This window comes from Hyla sarda, chromosome 6 (genome assembly GCF_029499605.1).
Source record: "Hyla sarda isolate aHylSar1 chromosome 6, aHylSar1.hap1, whole genome shotgun sequence".
NCBI classification, from domain to species: Eukaryota; Metazoa; Chordata; class Amphibia; order Anura; family Hylidae; genus Hyla; species Hyla sarda.
In genome coordinates this window covers 73888671-73914189 of record NC_079194.1, presented here as the reverse complement: position 1 = coordinate 73914189, position 25519 = coordinate 73888671, and the positions used below count along the sequence as shown (strand labels likewise).

At 42.3% G+C, this 25519-nt stretch overlaps 1 protein-coding gene across 5 annotated transcripts in view; it reads right to left on the bottom strand.

Moving 5' to 3' along the window:
* STAB1 (stabilin 1) overlaps positions 1 to 25519 on the bottom strand; it is a 192822-nt gene that overhangs the window by 149789 nt on the left and 17514 nt on the right. For 4 of the 5 annotated variants that reach the window (XM_056524140.1, XM_056524141.1, XM_056524144.1 and 1 more), the window contains 3 exons: positions 12931 to 13046; positions 7100 to 7185; positions 95 to 164 (listed from right to left, as the gene is read on the bottom strand). In XM_056524140.1, coding sequence (XP_056380115.1) covers positions 95 to 164; positions 7100 to 7185; positions 12931 to 13046 — 272 coding nt within the window. Of the gene's footprint in view, positions 1 to 94; positions 165 to 7099; positions 7186 to 11679; positions 11737 to 12930; positions 13047 to 25519 lie in introns of those variants that run through there. The other variant, XM_056524143.1, reaches the window with a different exon arrangement.

The following is a 25519-nucleotide window of genomic DNA, read 5'->3' as shown; positions in this document are numbered from 1 at the left end:
TTAGTCAAAATGATCAATGCCATAATGTAAAATGAATAAAAAACTTGATATTCAGATTCAGAATCATGCTAGCAAGGACGGGGCAGTGACTTACCAGAGTCACAATTTGCTCCATACAGTGAAGTGTCAGTGCATTCCTTACAAGAGAAACCAGTAAATCCTTCCTGTAGAAGACATGATGCATTCTTTTATTATCATGTAGATATGTAAATGCTATTTGTTTCTCATTGCTTTTTAGAGAATGCATTCATTGAAATAAATTTCTAAACCCAGTGGAGCTTACATCCAACAGCCTCAACAGGTGCAGGTTTATAAAAAGCTGCTTGATGAATACGTTTTGTATTATGGGGGATACAAATTTTAACAGGGGATAAATACAACCTACACGCTGATCTTATAAACGTCTATACAATACAATTAGACATCTGCTGACCGACCCCCAGTTAATATGAGAGCTCTTCATTAGTTATTATTTTAGTTATAGATTCCAATACCACTCCAAACTCCATGGAGGATAATAGGCGCTGCCAGTAAGGTGATCCTGGTGTCATAATAAAAACTTTATTTATTAAAACATGCTATGCGTTCTGAAACCGGACCAGTTTCTTCTACAGGCATGACAAAAATCACCTGTCATAGTGCAAAAAAAAGAAAAAACGTGATGTTACTCAGGACCCAATCCTGATCATGTGCATATAATTGTTATGTGTCTCGGACCTATATATCCAGAGATATAAGCATTTATCTGCTGGTGAGTTACTTTTTCATTGTGCAGGCTGGAGGGGGCGTGTCAGTCTGTCTCCCTCACAGGAGCAAGCCTGTGCAGTCAGCCAATCAGTACTCTCTACTCTGTAACCCTTTCCTCTCTGGTTTTATGCAGTGTCATGTGTCAGAGGAAGATACTTGGGGCTTGCCTGCAGTAGTCAGAAGATATTATGGTGAATTCATAACAGGATAAAATGTATAAATATAAGAATTGATCTTTATAAAATTAGTGCAAGGATTTTTTAGATAAAAGTACAGCATTTTTAAGAATACATGTTCTATCTGTTTTATCTTCTCCTAGTAAAGCTGGATGCTAATCAGCATAGCTGTCACTAATTGTGTCATTCATCTTTCACAGACTCCTGAATGTCTGATCAACTTCTTTGTCATTCAGGAGTCCGAGAAAGCTTTGACTATTTCAGCATGCTGGGAGTTGTAGTTTAGTAACAACTGAAGCTGCAATGTTTGTAAATAACTGTGTTAGAGCAGAGTTGCCTCCAGCTGTTTTAAAACTACAGCTCCCAGCATGTCCACACATCCTTTATCTGTAGTTTTGCATACACAATAGAAATCTCCTATACTTGATACAGGTATGCTTTATGGCCGGTATCCAGTATGCTGTAAAATCTAGACTAGTCTGTCTGGCTAAAAGACAGGCGACCCCTTGTGGTGGCTATTTTGAGCTTGAATTTCAGGTGAAAATAAAAAAAAAAAATTTAACAGGTGAATATTGTGAAATGTCATATTATAATAATGAGTCCTGCAATATATGAAAAGTTTTTAACAATGACAGTGCCTCTTTAATGCTCAGAATAAATAACCACAATTCCAATCAGATGACAGGAAATGACATCAACAATACACACATTTAGCAAAATATATATTAAAAAAAATGTAAACCAAGAGAATATAAAAAAGAGAATACAAAAAAAGACATCAAAAAACATTACAAAACATTGAAAATGTACTAATAGTATAAAATCAAACAGTAGTCCGTTCTATAACCTTATTAAGTCTTTCTGAGGCCAATGTATTAAAAATAAAGATCCAATAAGATTCCCTGTTGATTAAGGCTTGAAAATGGTTGTTAAAGGAAAACTGTCATATGTTTTCTCCTGCACTATCCACAGGTACCGATGGATAGTGCGGGAGACGCTGAACATTGAGTCCTACCTTGCCCGGATGTGCTGCGCCGTTCACCTATAATAGCAGTTTTTCTGTATACTTAAATTAGCTGCTAACTGGCACGGGTGGGATTACTGCCTTCATCTGGCACTGTGACGTAACCGCCACCTGGCCCGCAGCACCGCCCGGCTAATGAATATTCATACAATGTCTTACAATCTCCTTCTCATCTCGGCCGATACTGCACATGTGCGGGATTTCCTTCTATACCCGGAAGTGGTCTTCAGCGCTGCTTCATTATATTGCTAATAGATGGTAGGCATGAATTACAACCTTACTCCAGCGCTGCTCCGGACTAATGAAGCAGCGCTGAAGACCGCTTCCGGGTATAGTAGGAAATCCCGCACATGCGCAGTATCGGCCGAGATGAGAAGGAGAGTGTAAGACATTATATGAATATTCATTAATCGGGATGTGCTGTGGGCCAGGCGGCAATTATGTCACAGTGCCAGATGAAGGCAGTAACCCCGCCCGTGCCAGTTAGCAGCTAATTTAAATATAGAGAAAAACTGCTATAACGGGCGAACAGTGCAGCGCATCCGGGCAAGGTAGGACTCAAAATGTTCAGCGTCTCCCGCACTATCCATCGGTACCTGTCGATAGTGCGGGAGAAAACATATGACAGTTTTTCTTTAATATCAAGAGGTATAGTTTCAATGATCGCCAATTGTAACACACTAACGTCTCCTCCGCGCTTTAAACAAACATGGCGAGAGACAATGTGTTTCACAAAGGAATTCAGTATATTAGAACAATGTTTATTCATCCTTTGACGAACGGTCTGAATAGTTTGTCCAATATACTGAATTCCACACGCTCAAGTAAGTAAACAGCATAACTACAAGCACATGTAAAAAAAAAAATTTCATACTAAATATCTGACCTGTGGAATTGGAATTTATTGTCTGAGCTCCCACTGGAGCAATCAATTTGCAGCACAAGCAGCGGCTGGAGCCACACGGAAAGGTGCCCACCCGCCGATCACCTGACCGAGTCACATGAACAATATCATGTGATACAGCAGAATCCTGAAAATGTAAGTAGCTATTCTTCGGTTTAGCCCTTAGTTTACTAGGGGCCAGAAGTGCTTTTAGATTCTTTGCCCTTCCAAATGTTACATTCAGCTTAGGAGGAATATGTTTTCTTAAAAGAGGATCTAATTTTAGTTCTGACCATTGCTTGTTTAAAATCTGTTTAATCTTCCACCTATCACAACTATATTTAGTAAAAAAATTATAATGGAATTTTTTATTACTCAAATCAGATTATATTTTATTCTCTTTTTTAACAGGTTTCACTAAATCAAATTGTATCAAAGGAAGTTTTTTTTTTCTTTTTTAAAGCATTTTTTGGGATCCGTTTAGGATATCCCCACATTGTAAAAAATTTTACATTTTAAATTGACATATAAAATCACCATCTGAGGTGCAATTTTGACATACTCTACGGTACTGACCATAGTGGATATCCACCTATGGAAATGACAACTATTAGCATTCAACAGACTATTCACATCCACTTTTTAGAAGTGGGTGCGTGTCTGAACACCACCCCCGGGGCTTTTGAAAATCTCTAAATCCAAAAGAAAACATATTAGAATCAGAAATAATAGGTGAAAAAGTGAGACCTCACGTGTTATTATTTAAATGTGAAACAAATTGTAAAGCCTTATCAAGAGTCCCAGTCCAAATGTAAAACAAATCATCAATAAATCTACGGTAAATTAAAATATCATCAGACCAGGGTTGCTGTGCAATGTAATGGGACTCGAACAACCCCATATACAAATTAGCGGAACTTGGGGCAAAACGCGTCCCCATCGAACAGCCTCGGGTCTGAGAATATAACACCCCATTAAATGTGAACACGTTATGATTTAATACAGGGGTCCTAAAACTTTTTAAACGGGGGGCCAGTTCATGGTCCCTCAGACAGTTGGAGGGCCGGACTATAGATTAAAAAAAAACATGAACAAATTCCTATGCACACTTATATATCTTATTAGTGGACTACCCCTTTAAGTACGCAGCATAGTTCCCCCTACATTAGGTTGGCAGTATAGATCCCCCCACATTAGGTTGTAGTTCCCAGACATTAGGGTTGGCAGTATTGTTCCCCTGCATTAGGGTTGGCAGTATAGTTCCCCCACATTAGGGTTGGCAGTACAGTTCCCCCCACATTAGGGATGGCAGTACAGTTCCCCCCACTTTAGGGTTGGCAGTACAGTTCCCCCCCACACTAGGGTTGGCAGTACAGTTCCCCCCCACACTAGGGTTGGCAGTACAGTCCCCCCCCCACACACACTAGGGTTGGCAGTACAGTTCCCCCCCACACTAGGGTTGGCAGTACAGTTCCCCCCCACACTAGGGTTGGCAGTACAGTCCCCCCCCCACACACTAGGGTTGGCAGTACAGTCCCCCCCCCCCCCCACACACTAGGGTTGGCAGTACAGTCCCCCCCCACACACTAGGGTTGGCAGTACAGTTCTCCCCCACACTAGGGTTGGCAGTACAGTTCCCCCCACATTAGGGTTGGCAGTAGAGTTCCCCCCACATTAGGGTTGGCAGTACAGTTCCCCCCACATTAGGGTTGGCAGTACAGTTCCCCCCACATTAGGGTTGGCAGTACAGTTCCCCCCACATTAGGGTTGGCAATACAGTTCCCCCCACATTAGGGTTGGCAGTACAGTTCCCCCCACATTAGGGTTGGCAGTACAGTTCCCCCAACATAAGGGTTGGCAGTACAGTTCGCCCCACATTAGGTGCAGTACAGTTCCCCAACATTAAGTGCAGTACAGTTCCCCCACATAAGTTGAAGTACAGTTCCCCCACATAAGTTGCAGTACAGTTCCCCCACATTAGGGTTGGCAGTATAGTTCCACCACATTAGGGTTGGCAGTATAGTTCCCCTACATTAGGGTTGGCAGTATAGTTCCCCCACATTAGGGTTGGTAGTATAGTTCCCCCACAATAGGTGCAGTATAGTTCCCCCACAATAGGTGCAGTATAGTTCCCCCACATTAGGTGCAGTATAGTTCCCCCACATTAGGTGCAGTATAGTTCTCCCACATTAGGTGCAGCATAGTTCCCCCACATTAGGTGCAGTATAGTTCCCCCACATTAGGTGCAGTATAGTTCCCCCACATTAGGTGCAGTATAGCTCCCCACATTAGGTGCAGTACAGGTCCCCCACATTAGGTGCAGTACAGTTCTCCCACATTAGGTGCAGTATAGTTCCCCCGCATTAGGTGCAGTATAGTTCCCCCACAGGCATACAGCCTCCAGCCATACAGTGTATGGCTGGAGGCTGTATGCCTGTGTACTGCCCCACTTCAGTGCTCCGACCACCACTCTTCCGCTCCGGCCATAGCAGTAAGTCCCGGGACGGACCAGAGGAGCGGTGGTCGGAGCACCGAAGCTGACGTGACGCTGGTAACACCAAGATGGCTAGCACACGTCTTGCTCGTTGCTCCGCTCCTCCATGCTCCGTTGCTGTGAGCGCACGCACGGGACGTCAGTGACGTCCCTGCATGCGCTACTTCCCGGCAGCCCCTGCGTTCTTAAAATAAACGCAGGGCCGCCGAGAGCGCATTCCCTGTCTCCCGAAAAAATCTTCCAGGACACATTTCGTGATTGTAGTACCTCCCCCTCTTATAAAGGGGGGCTGAGCAAGGAGCCCATAGGCTAGCTGCTGGTCATCTGGTGCTCTCTGGGTAACAAAACATATGACTTAAATATGTGACAACCATTATCAGGTGACTAACAATCATGTGACCATATCAAAGGTCCTTTACACTAAATATACAACCTATACACAATATGGGGGAACACTGCAGGAGAGCCATGAGGACGTACAGGGACTCAACCTGACAGGACTGTACTGGAACATCACACATACAGCAGCTGATAAGTACTGGAAGGATTAACATTTTTAAATAGAAGTAATTTACACATCTCAAGAAGAAAAGTGCAGAAGCCAGAGGTATAGTAAACTTCACCTTTAATTGTATTCCAAGTTAAAATCTCGACATTGGCGTCTCAAAATACAAATGATAAAACCTCCTGGATAAGCAACATGACACGTTTCAGATGCATATGATGAAGGGTCACATGACCTGAAACGCGTCATGTTGCTTATCCAGGAGGTTTTATCATTTGTATTTTGAGACGCCAATGTCAAGATTTTAACTTGGAATACAATTAAAGGTAAAGTTTACTATACCGCTGGCTTCTGCACTTTTCTTCTTGAGCTGGAGGCTTTTTTTTTTTTTTTTCAAACATCTTTTTATTTGAAATTACAAATTTTCACAACCGTCTGAGTATCACCAGACGTGACCGTAAACATATCATAGAACAATTTCAATACAAACATGTAAATTACATTTAGCAATAAAATATTCCCCTCCCCCTCCCACCCTCTCCCCTTTCCCAACCATCGCATCACTAAGATTTTAATACCTCTGGGAACGTCTAGTGTGGGGCCCCACACTAAACCGTTATACTTTCTGGACCTATACCTGCTGCATATATCGTAATTACCGACTCTTGAGAGCAATCATTAACTAGTTAGAATCTACTCACGGTCCCCCTCAGCTCGTGTATACTCAATGGTACAGTTTGGCTACCTATCCTCCAGAATATTTAATCTGCCTAACGTGCCTGCTATACTGTGTGTCAAATACCATGTGGTATCGCGAAAGGGTGTGATCACATCTCGCATCTCAGCTTCTGACAAAAAATGCGTAACAAACAGTTTCCATTTTTTAAAGAACCCCTTTGCCGACTTTTCTTTCGTTTTTCTAACTTCTGCAAGATCATAAAACATATATTTCTTAACTGATTGGAGCTGGAGGCTTTTTTGCCGTGCAGAGGATCAGGTGAGCTGATATTCTTTGTATTTGTGATTTACACATCTGTTTAACTTTCTGACACCAGTTGATTAAAAAAAAAAAAAAGTTTTTCACCGGAGTACCCCTTTAAGAATATGTGGAGATTATTTAATAGGAGTATTGCTGACCTGAGCTAAAGTTTAAGCCTTCTCCAAGTAAATTTTTCGATGTAACGTACAGTTTTCCTGCTCTAAGAGAATAACACTTTTTTTTGTGCTTACATTTTTGTAGGATTGGCGACACTTGAACGCTTACACTTACGTCACATATACATGTCCCATTGCCTTGCAGTCCTTCCATGCAGGTCCCATGACCATTGCAGGGGTTTTCAGATCCTCCAGGACATTCTGATAGAATTACATCAACCTGGGTTAGTACAGCCACATATTTTGTTATATTTACTGCAGTATACTTTCATTTTAAACTTTATCATCTCTCAAAAAAGATTACCCGGTCACACAAGGAGCAGAAGAAACATCCCTAGGGAACGTTCACACATACACAGATTTGATGCGCAGGATTTGATGCACAGAATGTTCTGCTGCTGCAGATTTCAATGTAAACTAAATGACTGAGCACAGCTTCTAATCTGCAGTTACAAATCCTGCGCAGGATCCTGTATGTGTGAATGTACCCTTAAACCCTTAGGGACCAAGCAAATTTTCACCTTAATCCCTTAAGGACACAGCCAATTTTCAGTGTAGGACCCGTCCATTTTTTGCACATCTGACCACTGTCACTTTAAACATTAATAACTCTGGAATGCTTTTACCTTTCATTCTGATTCCGAGATTGTTTTTTCGTGACATATTCTACTTTATGTTAGTGATAAAATGTTTTCGATACTTGCATCATTTCTTGGTGAAAATTTAAAAAATTTGATGAAAAAATTGAAAATGTTGCATTCTTTTAACTTTGAAGCTCTCTGCTTATAAGGAAAATGAATATTCCAAATAAATTATATATTGATTCACATATACAATATGTCTACTTTATTTTTGCATCATAAAGTTGACATGTTTTTACTTTTGGAAGACATCCAAAGGCTTTAAAGTTTCGCAGGAATTTTCCAATTTTTCACAAAATTTGCTAAATCAAAATTTTTCAGGGACCAGTTCCGTTTTGAAGTGGATTTGAAGGGCCTTCTTATTAGAAATACACCATAAATGACCCAATTATAAAAACTGCACCCCTTAAAGTATTCAAAGTGACATTCAAAATGTTTGTTAACCCTTTAGGTGTTTCACAGGAATAGCAGCAAATTGGAGAAAATTTAAAATCTTCATTTTTTTACACTGGCATGTTCTTGTAGACCCAATTGTTCTATTTTTACAAGGGGTAAAAGGAGAGAAATCTTCCTAAAATGTGTAATCCAATTTCTCTCGAGTAAGGAAATACCTCATATGTGTATGTAAAGTGTTCTGTGGGTGCACTAGAGGGCTCAGAAGGGAAGGAGCGACAGTGGGATTTTGGAGAGTGAGTTTTTCTGAAATGGTTTTTGGGGGGCATGTTACATTTAAGAAACCCCTATGGTCCTAGAACAGCAAAAAATAAAATAAAATAAAAAAACACATGGCATACTACTTTGGAAACTACACCCCTCAAGGAATGTAACAAGGGGTACAGTGAGCCTTAACACCCCACATGTGTTTGACAACTTTTTGTTAAATTTGTATGTGTAAATGATTTATACATTTTTTTCACTAAAATGCTAGTTGTCCCCCAAATTTTAAATTTTTACAAGGGGTAATAGGAGAAAATTCCCCCCAAAATTTGTAACCCCATCTCTTCTGAGTATGGAAATACCCCATGTGTGCATGTCAAGTGCTCTGCTGGCGCACTACAATGCTCAGAAGAGAAGGAGTCACATTTGGCTTTTGGAAAGGAAATTTTGCTGAAATGGTTTTTGGGGGGGCATGTCACATTTAGGAAGCCCCTATGCTGCCAGAACAGAAAAAAAAACAAAAAAAAAAACAACATGGCATACTATTTTGGAAACTACACCCCTCAAGGAATGTAACAAGGGGTACAGTGAGCCTTTACACCTCACAGGTGTTTGACGACTTTTTGTTAAAGTTGGATGTGTAAATGAAAAAAAATTTATTTTTTCACTAAAATGCTGGTTTTTCCCCAAATTTTACATTTTAACAAGGGGGAATAGGAGAAAATTACCCCCAAAATTTGTAACCCCATTTCTTCTGAGTATGGAAATACCCCATGTGTGGACGTCAAGTGCTCTGCTGGTGCACTACAATTTTCAGAAGAGGAGGAGCACCATTGTGCTTTTGCAGAGTGAATTTGTTTGGAATGGAAGTCAGGGGCCATGTGCGTTTACAAAGCCCCCCCGTGGATCCAGAACAGTGGACCCCCCCCATGTGACCCCATTTTGGAAACTACACCCCTCACAGAATTTAATAAGGGATGCAGTGAGTATTTACACCCCACTGGCATTTGACAGATCTTTAAAACAGTGGTCTGTGCAAATGAAAAATAATTTTTTTTATTTTCAAGGACCACTGTTCCAAAAATCTGTCAGACACCTGTGGGGCGTAAATGCTCACTGTACCCCTTATTAAATTACGTGAGGGGTATCGTTTCCAAAATGAGGTCACATGTGGGGGGGGAGGGGGTCCATTGTTATGGCACTATGGGGGCTTTGTAAACACACGTGGCCTTCAATTACGGACACATTTTCTCTTCAAAAGCCCAATGTCGCTCCTTCTCTTCTGAGCATTGTAGTTTGCCTGCAGAGCACTTTATGTCCACACATGGGGTTAAAAATTTGGGGGGCTTTTCTCCTATTTTCCCTTGTGAAAATGAAAAATTAAGGGTAACACCAGCATTTTTGTGGAAAAATTTTTTTTTTTTTTTTTTTTCATTTTCCCATCCAAATTCTTCAAACACCTGTAGGGTGTTTATGGCTCACTATACCCCTTGTTACGTTTTGTGAGGGGTTTAGTTTCCAAAATGGGGTCACATTGGGTATTTCTTTTTTTGCGTTTATGTCAGAACCGCTGTAAAATCAGCCACCCCTGTGCAAATCACCAATTTAGGCCTCAAATGTACATAGTGGGCTCTCACTCCTGAGCCTTGTTGTGTGCCCGCAGAGCATTTTAAGCCCACATATGGGGTATTTCCGTACTTAGGAGAAATTGCGTTACAAATTTTGGGGGTCTTTTTTTTTTCCTTTTACCTCTTGTGAAAATAAAAAGTATGGGGCAACACCAGCATGTTGGTGTTAAAAAAAAAATTACACTAACAGGCTGGTGTAGCCCCTAAAAGGAGAAAAAGCCCCCCAAAATTTCTCCCGAGTATGGAAATACCCCATGTGGCCCTAAACTGTTGCCTTGAAATATGACAGGGTTCCGAAGTGAGAGAGCGCCATGCACATTTGAGGACTAAATTAGGGATTGCATTAGGGTATACATAGGGGTATTCTATGCCAGTGATTCCCAAACTTTGCCTCCAACTTTTGCTAAACTCCCAGCATGCCTGGACAGTCAGTGGCTGTCCGGAAATGTTGGGAGTTGTTTTGCAACAGCTGGAGGCTCCATTTTGGAAACACTGCCATACAATAAGTTTTTCATTTTTCCTGGGGGGGACAGTGTAAGGGGGTGTATATGTTGTGTTTTACCCTTTATTTTGTGTAAGTGTAGTGTAGTGTTTTTAGGGTACATTCACACTGGCGGGTGAGTTTCCCAATAGGAGTTTGCGCTGTGGCAAAAAATTTGCCACAGCTAAAACTTCAAGCAGGAAACTTACTGTAAACATGCCCGTGTGAATGTACCCAGTACATTTACATGGGGGGGGGGGCAAACCTCCAGCTGTTTCAAAACTACAACTCCCAGCATGTATTGACAGACCGTGCCTGCTGGGAGTTGTACTTTTGCAACAGCTGAAGGCACACTGGTTGGAAAACCTTCAGTTAGGTTCTGTTACCTAACTCAGTATTTTCCAACCAGTGTGTTTCCAGCTGTTGCAAAACTACAACTCCCAGCATGTACTGATCATCAAAGGGCATGCTGGGAGATAAAGTTATGCAACTGCAGGAGGTACACAACTACAACTCCAAGCATGCCGAGACAGCTGTTTGGGCATGCTGGGATTTGCAGTTTTGCAACATCTGGAGGGCTACAGTTTAGAGACCACTGCACAGTGATCTCCAAACTGTGGTCCTCCAGATGTTGCAAAACTACAAATCCCAGCATGCCCAGACAGCTGTCTGGGCATGCTAGGAGTTGTAGTTTAGCAACATCTGGAGGGCTACAGTTTAGAGACCACTGTATAGTGGGCTCAAACTGTAGCCCTTCAGATGTTGCTAGGCAACTCACCGGCTTCCGTAGTCTGCACCACGGAGCCAGCCGCACGTGATCGCCGCCTGCCGCCGATGGTAAGTGACCTCCGGTGCCGTTCACCGTTGGTTCCCCCGTTCTGCCCGGACTACTGTGGGTGGGCAGAACAGGGAACCAAACTTTAACTCCGCCCCCGATCTGTTATCGGTCGGTCACTTCTGACCGACCAATAGCAGGGATAGGAGGGGTCGCAACTCTTCCACCTCACTCCTATCCCTTCAGGGGGATCGTGGGTGTCTTTGACAACCCAGATCCCCCTTATTTCCTGGTCACCGGAGACCCGTATGACCCGGAATCGCCGTTGTGAATTCACCGGCGATTTGTGGCGATCGTCGACATTGGGGGGGCAGTTTGTCAGGACCCCCCCTTGGCATATGCACGGGATGTCAGTACAGGTACGCCCTTGGTCCCTAAGTGGTTAAAGGGGTTATCTATTTACTGCTAAAAGTAACCAGGCTAGGCTCATTAAATAAAACAAGTTGCACTTACCTACTGCAATACCCTGCTCGGTCACTGTTGCTCCCCATTAATTTGCCTTGTCTTGACAGAAGAAAGTGGCCGCTTAGCCAACTGGTTGAGGCGGGTCACTGCTGTGGCCAGTGATTTGAAGACTGGCTGTTTCTTGAGTTCAGATGTTACCAGGAACAAGTAGGCAGTGGGACCAGGCACCATTGGAAGGTCAACAGCAGGGGAGTGTGGCAGGTAAATACATGTTTTCTTATACTAATTTAATCTGGTCTAGCCACTTTAAGAAGAAAAAATATTTTGAGGGGCAGCCCCTTTAATGTTTTATGATTATTTATATATTTCAATGCCATGACCATTTATTTTCCCTTAAAATAAAGAAACATTCCAGGAAAAGCTGATATACTAGGGAAGATTTACTATTGCAAAAGTGACAAATTTCTGTACTAACCTTCTGCGATTCTACACTGTTGCCATTCCAATGATGTCCATTCCCTGCTGCTTACCATTTCCTGGTCTTTGTCTCGACAGAAGGAATTCCCTGCTCTGCCAATCACTTGCTAAGGCAGGAAGCCGCTGTGGCAAACAATTGGCTGAGCGGGCATTTCCTTGTGTTGAGAGGTCACTTGGAAGATGTAAGCAGAGGAGACTGGATTCCATCCCAAATAGCCCCTGATCATGGCAGAAGAGTGTGGACTATACTATTTTTCAGCCGAGCCCTTTATACATATAAAGACATTGCTTAACAACCCTTTAAAGGGGTATTCTAGTGTTTTGCCCAAATTTAATATACTTCTGAGGCTACAGAAAAAGAAAATCAAATATACTTACTAAACCCCCTGGTCCACCGCAGCTCTAGTTTTTTCCTGGAACTCATATGCTCTCTCTTTTTTCTGCTTTTGAGGAGCTCTTGGAGAAGGGCCATGTTACTGGCCAAGACGTGACATTGCGGCAGTCAGTGACTGGCTGTGCAGGCAAGCAGGTCCTGCACTGAGCGCTTATCTCAGAAGCAGAAAGAACACAGAAGCATCAGGGGACAGAAAATAGTCGAATGGGAGCTGCTGGGCTGGTGGTTGGGAAGTATAGTTTTTATTTTTATATATCCTAAGTCTAGTACAATGCCAGATACCACCTTTAAAGTGGTTAAAGATAGAAATGACAGATGTTACAAATATCTTAAATACAAAGATTTAAAGTTTAGAAAAAAACAACATTCAGTAGTAAACTGATTTCCTAGCTCTATTACATTGCATTAAAGAAACAAAAGGAACATACCAACACATGTGGAGCCCCAACATCCTTTGCAGCAGTTTGGTTGTACAATCATACCCTGACATGTGTGGCTACAGCCCTGCAAGGATAGGACTACTCCTCCCATATTCATGGTATACCTATAGAATACAAGCAGCAAAGCATTATATGAAATAGCTGTAATATTTTTTTTCTAATCAAATTGTTTTATATATATATATATATATATATATATATATATATATATATATACACACACACACACACACACACAAGACACATCATATCTACACTTGTTACCATACAGCAAGTCATATTAATATTTCATATTTTATAAATAGTAACAAAATCCGTTGATTTAATTTTAGTGTCAAAAGGAGAAAATGTATTGAATGGCAAGGAGAATATGGGTACAAAGTACAATACATGGCTTATAAAGTACAAATATACACATTAAGGTGTAAGACCTAACAGTCTATGGGCAAAGCAACTGGTAGAACCAAAATAAAAGAAAACAAATAGAACAATCAAACATAAGAGATCAAATCCAAGGTCCAGTGGGAGAACCAAAGGGGGGATGGGGGAGGGGGATGGATCCAAGAGAGGCATAATATACTTGTTGCAGTAGAGAACTAGATCAGGACAATAGGGGGGATAAGATTAGGTATGTTATACAAATAAATATATAATGTTCCAAAGACTACAAAGATAAATAATAGGATACATCCGGGGCATGAGTAGATGTTTGGAGAGCATAATATCATTCACCCGAGAGATCACCATGGATAAAGATAGAACAGATGATCTCCATTTGGAGGCAACATGTATGCGGGCGGCCAGCAAAATAAATTGAACTAAACGGAACACTGCATAGGGTAATCTCTCAGGTTTATGGCCCAGGAGGCACAGCGCTGGGTCGAGGAGATAGGTTCTTCCCGTCACAGAGGAAAGCAGGTCAATAACCTGCCTCCAAAAGGTGGAGACTTGTGGACAAGTCCACCAAGTATGAAGCATATCACCAACTTCTGCGCAACCTCTTAAACACCGGGGAGACACGGAAGGGAAAATAGCGTGAAGTCTGGCAGGAACATAATATGCTCTATGCAGAATCTTGAGAGCAGTTTTTGACAATGAAACCTGCCAGATAGGTACAGCATTCATGCCAAGAGGGGGGAGGAAGGTCAATTTGCAGATCATCTTCCCATTGAGTCATGAAGGGAAGTTTCACACCCCATGGAGGCTATTTAAAAGTACAGGGGCATAGCCTCAAAAGAAGAAGGTTCAATCATCATAGTCGGTGAAATGAGAGAGTGAAAGAAAAATGTAATTTGAGTTAAACTAAAAGATTCCTCTGGGGGAGGGTGAAATTTAGTAAGTAAAAGAGAATGAGAGATAAGTTTCTTCCCTACTAGAAAATGATGAAGGAAAAAGAGGAGTTGGGAAATCCACCAAGAAAAGTCAGATTGTCTAAGGCCAGGAGGAAGGAAGGGATTATGAAGAAAAGGTAAGACAGGGGACACAGGAGAATGTAAAGATAGTTTGAAACGGACAGAGCACCAAAGAAGGAGAGAAAAGAGAGAGATCGTGGCTGAGTAGGGAATATATGAAGAAAACAGTTTAACAGAACACATAAGAGAAGAAAAGGAATTAAAAGATAATTTCAAGAGCTACCCACCTAGGGAAACCCGAAGGTGCATTGCATAACAGAAGTTGAGCTAAGCGAGCTGCCCTATAATAATGAAGTTAGGAACAGACAAACCCCCTAATCGTTTATGATAGTACATGATAAACATCGTGATTCGAGGAGGATGGCTCTGCCAGATAAAAGGATACACATCCGCTTGAAGTCTACAGAGGTCCGTCATCCGAACTGGAATAAGGAGCATTCTAAATAGATAGAGGAGTCTAGGAAGTACCATCATCTTGATGGTGTGAACATGTCCTAAACATGTCCTAGATATGTGGAAGGTTCCATTTGAAGAGGTCATCCCGAATAGATTTATGGAGTGGAAGATAGTTCAGTCTATAAAGTTCTGGCAGGGAGGCAGGTAAAGAAATACCCAAATAAGAAAGAAAAGTAGAAGAGGTACAGAGTGAAAAGTTTAGAGAGATCAGATCTTGAATCGGCTGAGAAGTATTGCAATAAAGAACTTCGGATTTAGATATGTTCACCACCAGGCCCGATATAGCAGAGAACCGGTCTAAAGTAGCAAACAGATTAGGTAGTGAAACTAGCGGTTTGGTGAGCGTTAGGAGATGGTGATCAGCAAATAAATTAACCTTACATTCTGCAAAACCAATCGTCGCCCCAGAGATATCAGGATGAGCACCAAGGATACTCGCCAGGGGCTCCATAGCCATAAAGCTGGTGATAAAGGACCCTGACGAGTACCCCTACCAACAAGGATCGGTGAGGAATGAGAAGAGGGTAACTTAAGATAAGCCACCGGATTGGAGGATAATGAATGCCAGGTGTGGACAAATGGTCCCGAAAAGCCCATAGCACGGAAAACCCCAAACAAATAAGGCCATAGAACAGTATCGAAGGCCATCTCAATATCTAAGCCTAGTAGTGTAAGGGGAGTATTGGCAGCTGATGCCCAGTAAACTATATTGAGGACTTTGCAGATATTGTCAGGCGATTGTCTGCCAGGGATAAAACCCACCTGGTCATTATGAACCAGGCCCGGCAATATAGCTTTGAGGTGTTTGGCAAGAATAGAGACCAAATTAATAATGGAGATGGGACGATAATTTGAGGGGAGAAGGTGATCCATGTTAGGCTTGGGGATAACAACAATAGATGCATGAAGAAATTCTGGGGGCATAGGGGAACCAGAAAGCAACTCATTACAATAGGAAATAATATGGGGTGTAAGAATCGGTTCAAACTTTTTGTAATAAAGGGCAGACAGGCCATCTGGGCCTGGTGCCTTAACTAGTTTCAGATGAGCAATGGCATCTGCAACCTCTTCAGTGGTGACAGAAGAATCAAGAGAGTCCCTGTCGGAAGAAGAGAGGGTAGGAAATGAAATAGAACTTAATCAGAAATAGGAGGAGATGAAGGAGCTTTATATAGAGAAGAGCGAAAGCCCTCATAGATTCTGTATGGGTCAGAGGTAGGCACATCTGGCCTAAGTTGTATTCTGTGTACTATGTTGAGCTTAAGCATAGAGGCAAGGAGACGGGCGAGCTTACTAGCCCATTTGTAATAGGTGGCTTGAGTCCATCGCAGGGACTTCTCTGGACGATCAGAGAGAACCACATCAAGTTGCAGTTTCATGGCCCTGAGAGCCTGGAGAAGGTGCAGCGAGTGAGATAGCTGATGGGAAGTCACCAATCGTGCCATCTTATGCCCAAGAGTAGACTGAGCTTTGGTCGGGTCTTTCTTTAATTTGGAAGCAAGAGCAATGAGTTTCCCTCCGTAATAAGCTTTGTATGCCATCCAGACCCATCCAGTATCCGTCAAGGAGGAAGCTTTAATGGCAAAGTAGTCAGATAGGGTAGCATCAATCTGGGAACGTAGATGGGGGCGACACAGTAGTGACTCATTGAGGCACCACGTATAAGGGGTGGAGCAGGGTCCCCCAAATTGGAAATGAGAAATAACTATATTGTGATCAGACCAGGCACAAGAGATGTGTCTGGCATATAGGAAAGAGGTGAGAGAAACAGTATTAGTTAAAATCCAGTCTATGCGGGTGTAGAGACAATGGGCAAGAGAATAATATGTGTAGCCCCTTTGAGCCAGATTATGTTCCCGCCATACATCGGCCATGTTAAGATCAGCAAATTGTTTTAAAAGAAGCTATTGCTGTAACCCAGAGCGCCTAAAACCAGCGGTGTGTGACCTGTCCCGCATTCCATCCATGTTGAAATCGCCCATCCAGAGCAAAATGTTATAGGTGAGAGATTGCAGCCTGGTCACCAAGCGGACAAAGAAGGGAAGGGGATCATCATTTGGAGCATAAGAATTTACAATGCACACTTTCCACTCCTGAAGAAGGCCCTCCAAAATAAGAAAGCGTACCTCAGGATCAGAAAATGAGGACTGGAGTGTAAATGAGAAATTATTGCGTAAAAGGGTCATAACCCCTCTAGTATTGGTGGAGTGGGAAGCCATAAAAAACTGAGAATATTTAGCATAAAAAAACTTGGGGAAGGAGGTAACGGTAAAGTGGGTCTCCTGGAAACCTATAATATCAGGGTTGTGTTTGAGGTAACCAATGAATGCTTTTTTCCATTTAATCGGGGAATTTAGTCCCCGAACATTATGAGAAATAATAAGACACATTGGTACAAATCAAGAAAATGCATATGAAGCAGAACAGTGACAGTGGATAAAGGGTAGAAACAGAAATCAAGGACACCAGACAATGAAAAATAAGCGACAAGATACAGGGACCATGACAAGAGAAGAGGGGCAAGACCAGATATATAAGGGAAGAACAAAAACCAACAAAAAAAAGTACACCAGTAAGGGGCCCGGGCCTCACTGTACCCCCATGCGGCAGCAGAAGCACAGAAGCAGGAGACTGCTGTGTAAGCAGCGGTCTCCTGCTTCAGGACATACAGTACGCAAAATGCGTACATAATGTATGTACAGGCTATAGCATTTTCCAGCTCCTGTACGTACATTACGCAAATAGCGTATGCAATATACGTACAAGAGCTTACATTGCACAGCAGGCCACGTGATGATGTAATTTCATCATGCAGCCTGCCGGAGAAGTCCCGCGCCGCTTCGAAGACTGCTGGCAGCCGGCCTCAGCGCAGAATCGTCGGAAAGGTGAGTGGATTTTATTTTATTTTTTTTAGAAAATCTACGTGGGGGCAATTTTTACCTATGTGGGGGCAATTTTTACCTATGTGGGGGCATTATTTACTAACTGGTGCATTTTTAGCCTACTGGAGCATTACCTGCTATGCGACGGGCATTATTACATAACTGGGGGTATTATTAACTAACTAGGGGCATTATTACCCTATTGGGGGAATTATAACTCAACAGGGGGCATTACCTATGTGAGGGGCATTATAACCTAACTGGGGGTATTATTAACTAGCAGGGGGCATTAATACCCACCATGGATATACTGAATGTGACCCCAGGGTATAATTGGGGGCATTATTACTCAACTGGGGGCATTACCTACCTGGGGGGCACTACCTACCTGCATGACCAACATGGGGGAACTATCTACTGGGGTCACTGTATACTGGGGGAATTACCTACCTGAAGTGGGTGATGGGGGGGCCCAGGTCTGAAGCTATGTAAGGGGCCCAGAAATTTCTGATGGCAGCCCTGTGTAGCATGACACTGGTAACGTTGAGCTCAAAGGTCCATCCCATAGTCTTGCTGTCAGGGCCCGACCGGGGGACAGGGAGCGTGAGCCCTAAACTGACCCTAAAATCGCTCTCCGTGCCTACTTGCCCATCCACCCTAAACAGTGGAGTGACAACTGGGCGCCGGTCCCTCCTTGAACTAAAGTGCAGGGGCCTAATAAAAACACATACTAATAAATAGTTGGTCACAAACCAGAAACATAACAGGAACATAGAACTCTATAACAGATTAAGTTCAAAGGACACAGATCAGAGAGTTAGTACAGAAGACATTATATCAGCGGTCATGAACAGAGGACTCCATAGATCAGCGGACATGAACAGAGGACCCAGAGGTCGTGAACAGAGCACACTATAGATCAGCGGTCATAAACAGAGGACACTATAGATAAGTGGTCATGAACAGAACTCCCATGATCTGAATAATGAACTAACAAACATATAGAGTTCAATAGAACAGACAGGAAAATGGATGAGTTTGAACATACTCCAGAAACAAAACAGGAATAAGCTGAATCTTCCAGTAGAACTTCCCTAGAACTTCCAGTAGACACAAAGGGAGATATTTATCAAAACCTGTCCAGAAGAAAAGTTGCCCAGTTGCCCATCGCAATCAATCAGATTGCTTCTTTCATTTTTAACAAGGCCTCTGCAAAATGAAAGAAGGGATCTGATTCGTTGCTATGGGCAACTGGGCAATGTTTCCTCTGGAAAGGTTTTGATAAATCTCCCCCAAAGTCACCATGGACCGGGATCTATCGCTAAACAGGAATATTCGCAATCACACATAAAACTTCCAGTAGACATGAAGTCCCCATGGACAGGTAACAGGGATGCCTAGATACACAGGATATATTTATAGAACACTGTTCACACTGAACACAAGACAGGACAGGAATAATCACAATCCCTTCAGAACACCTCCAGTAGATGCAGAAATAACAATACCCTCTGAGTCCCCATGGACAGGTAACAGGGATGCCTAAATACACAGGATATAATATAGAACACTGTTCACACTGAACACAAGCCCTGCCTGACCTGTTCTCCAAATCCTCAATTTTAAGCTGGAGTAGTTCCATATGTTCGGCATGGTCTGTAATAGCAGTGCAGTCACTTTCAATGGTGTCCGCCCGCAGTTCTATGTTGGAGACCCTCTGTCCCAGGTCACCCACCTGCTTGATGAAGTCGACAACTGCCCTCCCAAGTTCAGCCTTGAACATCTGTTGGATGGATCGGTATAGTTCAGCCGGAGTCATCAGGTCAGCAAGTAAGGGAAGGAATAGTGCAGAGTCTGCCATGTTGTCCTCCTCAGCAGCTGGCGGGCTCGGCGCGTAGGAAGGGGTCGGTGCCGTGTTGGACTTGGAGCCCGTTCTGAAGATCTCAGGAATTGTCTGAGAAAGGGACCGCTGGGATCCCCCAGGTTTGTTCTTCTCCATCCCGGAATATTTAGCAAGGTGTCAGGAGAGGTTTTGTCGCTTTGGAGCTGAATGAACAGCGTTTATGAAGGCTAAATCCTGGCATGTGGCGCAGAGCTCACAGAGAATGCGTCCTTCCTAGTGAGACGCACGAATGCGCCCCTTGATCTAGTTTTACCTGCCCATTAACCCTTTAAGGACCAAGCCCATTTTCACCTTAAGGACCAAAGCATTTTTTGAACATCTGACCACTGTCACTTTAAGATTAAATAATTCTGGGATGCTTTTACTAATTAATTTGATTCCGAGACTGTTTTTTTCGTGATATATTCCACTTTAACATAGTGGTAAGTTTTTGTCAATTCCAAAACTTCACGAAAAATTAGAAAATGTTGCTATTTTTTTTTTTTTTTTTACTTCGAAGCTCTCTGCTTGTAAGGAAAATAAACGTACCAAATAAATTATATATTTATTCACATATACAATGTTTGCATCATAAAGTTGACATGTTTTTACTTTTGAAAGACATTTCACAAAATTCTGAATTTTTCAGAGACCAGTTCAGTTTTGAAGAGGATTTGAGGGGTCTTCATATTGGAAATACCACATAAATGACCATATTATAAAAACTGCATCCCTCAAAGTATTCAAAATGACATTCAGAAAGTGTGTTAACCATTTTGGTGTTTCACAGGAATAACAGTAAAATTCAAAATCTTCATTTTTACACTCTCATGTTCTTGTAGACCCAGTTTTAGAATTTTTACAAGGAGTAAAAGGAGAGAAATCCCCCCAAAATTTGTAACCCAATTTCTCTTGAGTAAGGAAATACCTCATATGTGTATGTAAAGTGTTCTGCAGGCGCAGTAGAGGGCTCAGAAGGGAAGGAGGCAGAGAAGAAGAGGAAAATCCAGCTCCGAAGGTGCAAGTACAATAAAACTTAACGTTTACTTAATCCAATTAAAAATAAAATTCCTTGGTGGAAGTGAGTGGTGACATGTCACATCGAAGTGAAACGCAGACGCGTTTTGAGCATAAGCACTTAGCCATGACTAAGAGCTTATGCTCGAAATGCGTCGGCATTTCACTTCGATTTTAAAGTGACATGTCACCACTCACTTCCACCATGGAATTTTATTTTGAATTGAATTAAACGTTAAGTTTTATTGTACTTTCACCTTGGGAGCTGGATTTTCCTCTTATTCTCTGCCTGAATTCTACAGGGATAGGCGGATCCCTGCATCCGTGCTTCCATAATATCATCCGCCTGTGTCTGGAGTCTCCAAGCGGTGAGCTGATTTATTTCCCTTCTGTACCTGTCACAAGGGAAGGAGCAACAATAGGATTTTGGAGAGTGAGTTTTTCTGAAATGGTTTTTGGGGGGCATGTCACATTTAGGAAGCCCCTATGGTGCCAGAACAGCAAATAAAACCCCAACATGGCATACTATTTTGGAAATTACACCCCTCACGGAAGGTAACAAGGGGTACGATGAGCCTTAACATCCCACAGGTGTTTGACGACTCTTCATTAAAGTTGGATGTGTAAATTATAATTTTTTTTTTTTATAAAAATACAGTTTTTCCCCAAATTTTACATTTTTATAAGGGGTAATAGGAGAAAATGCCCCCCCAAAATGTGTAACCCCATCTCTTCTGATTATGGAAATACCACATGTGTGGATGTCAAGTGCACTGCGGGTGCACTACAATGCTCAGAAGAGAAGGGGTCACATTTGGCTTTTGGAAAGCAAATGTTGCTGAAATGTTTTTTGGGGGGCATGTCGCATTTAGGAAGCCCCGATGGTGCCAGATCAGCAAAAAAACATGGCATACTATTTTGGAAACTACACTCTGTAAAAAGGGGTACAGTGAGCCTTAACACCCCCACAGGTGTTTGACGACTTTTTGTTAAATTCAGACGGGAAAATGAAAATTTTGATTTTTTTCACTTAAATGCAGGTGTTACCCCAAAGTTTTCATTTTCACAAGGGGTAATAGGAGAAAAAGCCTCCCAAAATTTGTAACCCCATTTCTTCTGAGTATGAAAACACCCCATATGTGGATGTAAAGTGCTCTGCGGGCGAACTACAATGCTCAGAAGAGAAGGAGCACCATTGAGCTTTTGGAAAGAGAATTTGGTTGGAATAGAAGTCAGGGGCCATGTGCGTTTACAAGACCCCCGTGGTGCCGAAACAGTGGACCCCCCCCTCCCCACATGTGACCCCATTTTGGAAACTACACCCCTCACGGAATTTAATAAGGGGTGTAGTGAGCATTTACACCCCACTGGCATTTGAAAGATCTTTGGAAGTGGGCAGTGCAAATGAAAAATTACATTTTTCATTTTCACGGACCACTGCTCCAAAAATCTGTCAGACACCTGTGGGGTGTAAATGCTCACTGCGCCCCTTAGTGTGCTTTCACTCCCGAGCCTGTTTGTGCGTCCCCAGAGCATTTTGCATCCACATATGGGGTATTTGCATTACAAATTTAGGGGGTAATTTTTTTCTTTTACAACTTGTGAAAATTAAAAGTATGGGCCAACACCAGCATGCTAGTGTAAAATGTTTTATTTTTTTACACTAACAGGCCGGTATAGACTCCAACTTTACCTTTTCATAAGGTGTAAAAGGAGAAAAAGCCCCACAAAATATGTAATACAATTTCTCCCAAGTGCCCAAGTACGGAAATACCCCATTTGTGGCACTAAACTGTTGCCTTGAAATACGACAGGGCTCCAAAGACAGTTTTTAATTTTCCCGGGGGTACGTGTGTGTATATGTAGTGTTTTACAATTTATTTTGTGTTAGTGTAGTGTTTTTAGGGCACATTCACACGGGCGGGGGTTTACAGTTAGTTTCTCGCTGGGAGTTTGAGCTGCGGCGGAAAATTTGTTGCATCTAAAATTTGCAGCAGAAAACTTGCTGTAAACCCCCACCCGTGTGATTCAGCTGTTGCAACACTACAACTCCCAGCATGCACTGACAGACTATACATGCTGGGAGTTGTAGTTATGCAACAGCTGGAGGCACATTGGTTGCAAAACACAGAGTTTGTACTTAACTCACAACCAGTGTTTCACAACCAGTGTGCCTCCAGCTGTTGCAAAACTAGAAATCCCAGCATGTACGGTCTCTCAGTGCATGCTGGGAGTTGTATTTTTTGCAACAGCTGGAAACACACTGCTTGCGAAACACTGAGTTTGGGTGTGAAACTGAGTTTGTGTCCTGTGTGCCTTCAGCTATTGCAAAACTGCAACTCTCAGCATGCATTGGCAGCCGAAGGGCATGCTGAGAGTTGTAGTTTTGCAACGGCTTGAGGCAAACTGCTAAAATTCTCAGCATGCCCTTCGGCTGTCCGTGCATGCTGAGAGTTGCAGTTTTGCAATAGCTGAAGGCACACAGGACACAAACACAGCCGGAGGGCATGCTGTGAGTTGTAGTTATGCTACAGCTGGATCATAGAAAAAATGTGCCTCCAGCTGTTGCATAACTACAACCCCCAGCATGCACAGACTACCAAAGGGCATGCTGAGAGTTGTAGTTGGAACTCCAGCTGTTGCAAAACTACAAATCCCAGCATGCCCTTTGGCTGTGCATGCTGAGAGTTGTTGCTAAGCAACAGCAGGAGGTGAACAGGCCTCACCTCCTGCTGTATCCTGCCGCCTGCACTGCCGGGACCGCTGCTGTCACCGCTTCTGCTGCTCCTGTCCACCGCCAACCGCTCCTGAGGGGACCCCTGCCGGGCACCCCCCCACCGGTTTGCACAGGGCACCTGCTGAATGATTTCAGAAGGCATCCCGCTTCGGTCCACGCCTGGCAAGCGACAGGGACCGGAATTCCCAAGGGCATACAGGTACGCCCTTGGTCCTTAAGTCCCAGGACCCGAGGACGTGCCTGTACTCCCTTGGCCCTGTGGGGTTAAGTGAAGCCACCCAACCTACCCTACCCTCCCCTAGGATAGAGAAACTGCAATTAATTCATAAAGGTCACTATAACTAACCACTTCCTCACTCACATTTTGAGCAGAGTATTATCCTCAAACCTTTCAAAGGAGATAACAAAATGGTCCAACAAAACACCCCAAACATCCTGTGTATTGGGAATTTTTTAATTTTTTTTGTCGCAAAACAGAAGCAACTGATTTCCTAACCTGGTACAAAGTTCCTTGTAATGCCAATACCACTAAACTATCCCCCAGGATGCTCTTATACTATGAAAACTGTTTTTGTTTAAAAAAAAAAAAAAAGATAAAATCATGTTTGTAAGTTGCTGTATTCTGAGAGACAGAGTAAGTTTTTTATTTTTTCACCAACACAATTGTGTGAGGACTTGTGTGAGAACACACTACTTTTACTCTGATCATACATATAATATAGTGCAGTACACATCTGTACTACACTGTATTATGTCTATGCCAGTGTTATGTATGTAATCTCTTATATGGTCTGTAGTGGTAATGATGGGGGTTGTTGTCAGTCACCTGATATAACTGTATGCAATCACTTATATGGTCTGTAGTGGTAATGATGGGGGTTGTTGTCAGTCACCTGATATAGCTGTATGCAATCACTTATATGGTCTGTAGTGGTAATGATGGAAGTTGTTGTCAGTCTGTCAGTATAGGAGGTCCTCCTTAACCCCTTCCAGCAAATGGACCAAAGTTGATTGCGGCATCTATAAGCAGTTAACTCTGTTCCCGGCTAGCTCAGTGGGCTGATCGGGACTGCCACGGCAAAACCGCGGCATCCAGATCATCTGAGAGGATGGGGGGGGGAGGTGTCTTACCTTCCTCCCGGCTGTCGGACTGGTGCTCCAGGCTTTCAGACAGCTTTGCCAGGCTGAAGCAATGGACCACCGATAACACTGATCAATGCTCTTCTATGGAGAATCATTGGTCAGTGTATGCATTCTAAAGATTGCATGTTATAGTCCCCTATGGGGACTTACAAAAAAAAAAAAAAAAAAAAAAGGAAATAAATATGCATTAATCCCTTCCCTAATAAAAGTTTAAATCACCCCCCTTTTCCTATATTTCAAATAATAAAAAAAAAAAAATTAAAACCTAAACATGTGGGGTATTGTCGTGTGCGTAAATGTCCGAACTGTTCAAATATGTTAATTAAACCGCACGATCAAAGGTGCAAGCGTAAAGAAATTCCAAAGTCCAGAAATGCGTATTTTTGTTCACTTCATATACTAGAAAAAAACATGAATAAAAGGCAATCAAAAAGGGGCCATCAAAATAAAAATGGTCCAGTAAAAACTTCAGATCCTGGCGCTAAAAAAATGAGCGCTCATACATCCCTATATACGGAAAAATAAAGTTATAGGGGTCAGAAATGGACATTTATAAACATACTAATTTTGGTGCATGTAGTTATTTTTTTAAGTAGTAAAATAAAATAAAAACAATACAAATGAGGTATCCAAAAGATAAGGTGTCATTTGTACTGAAAAGTGCCCTGCGTAGAATCGGAAGCCCCCAAAACTTACAAAATGGTGGTTTTTTTTGGTTTTTTTTCAATATTGCTACACAAATAGTTTTTTTCTGGTTTCGCCGTAGATTTTGTGGTGAACTGATTTATTACCAAGTAAAATTGATGGCGCAAAAAACAAGCCCTCATATGGGTCTGTAGGTGGAAAATTGAAAGTGGTTATGATTTTTAGAAGGTAAGGAGGAAAAAACAAAAGTGCAAAAATGAAAAATGGTCTGGGGTTAAAGGGGTACTCTGGTGGAAAACATTATTTTTTAAATGAACTGGTGCCAGAAAGTTAAACAGATTTGTAAATCCCTTCTATAAAAAAAAAATCTTAATCCTTTTAGTACTTTTTAGTGGCTGTATAC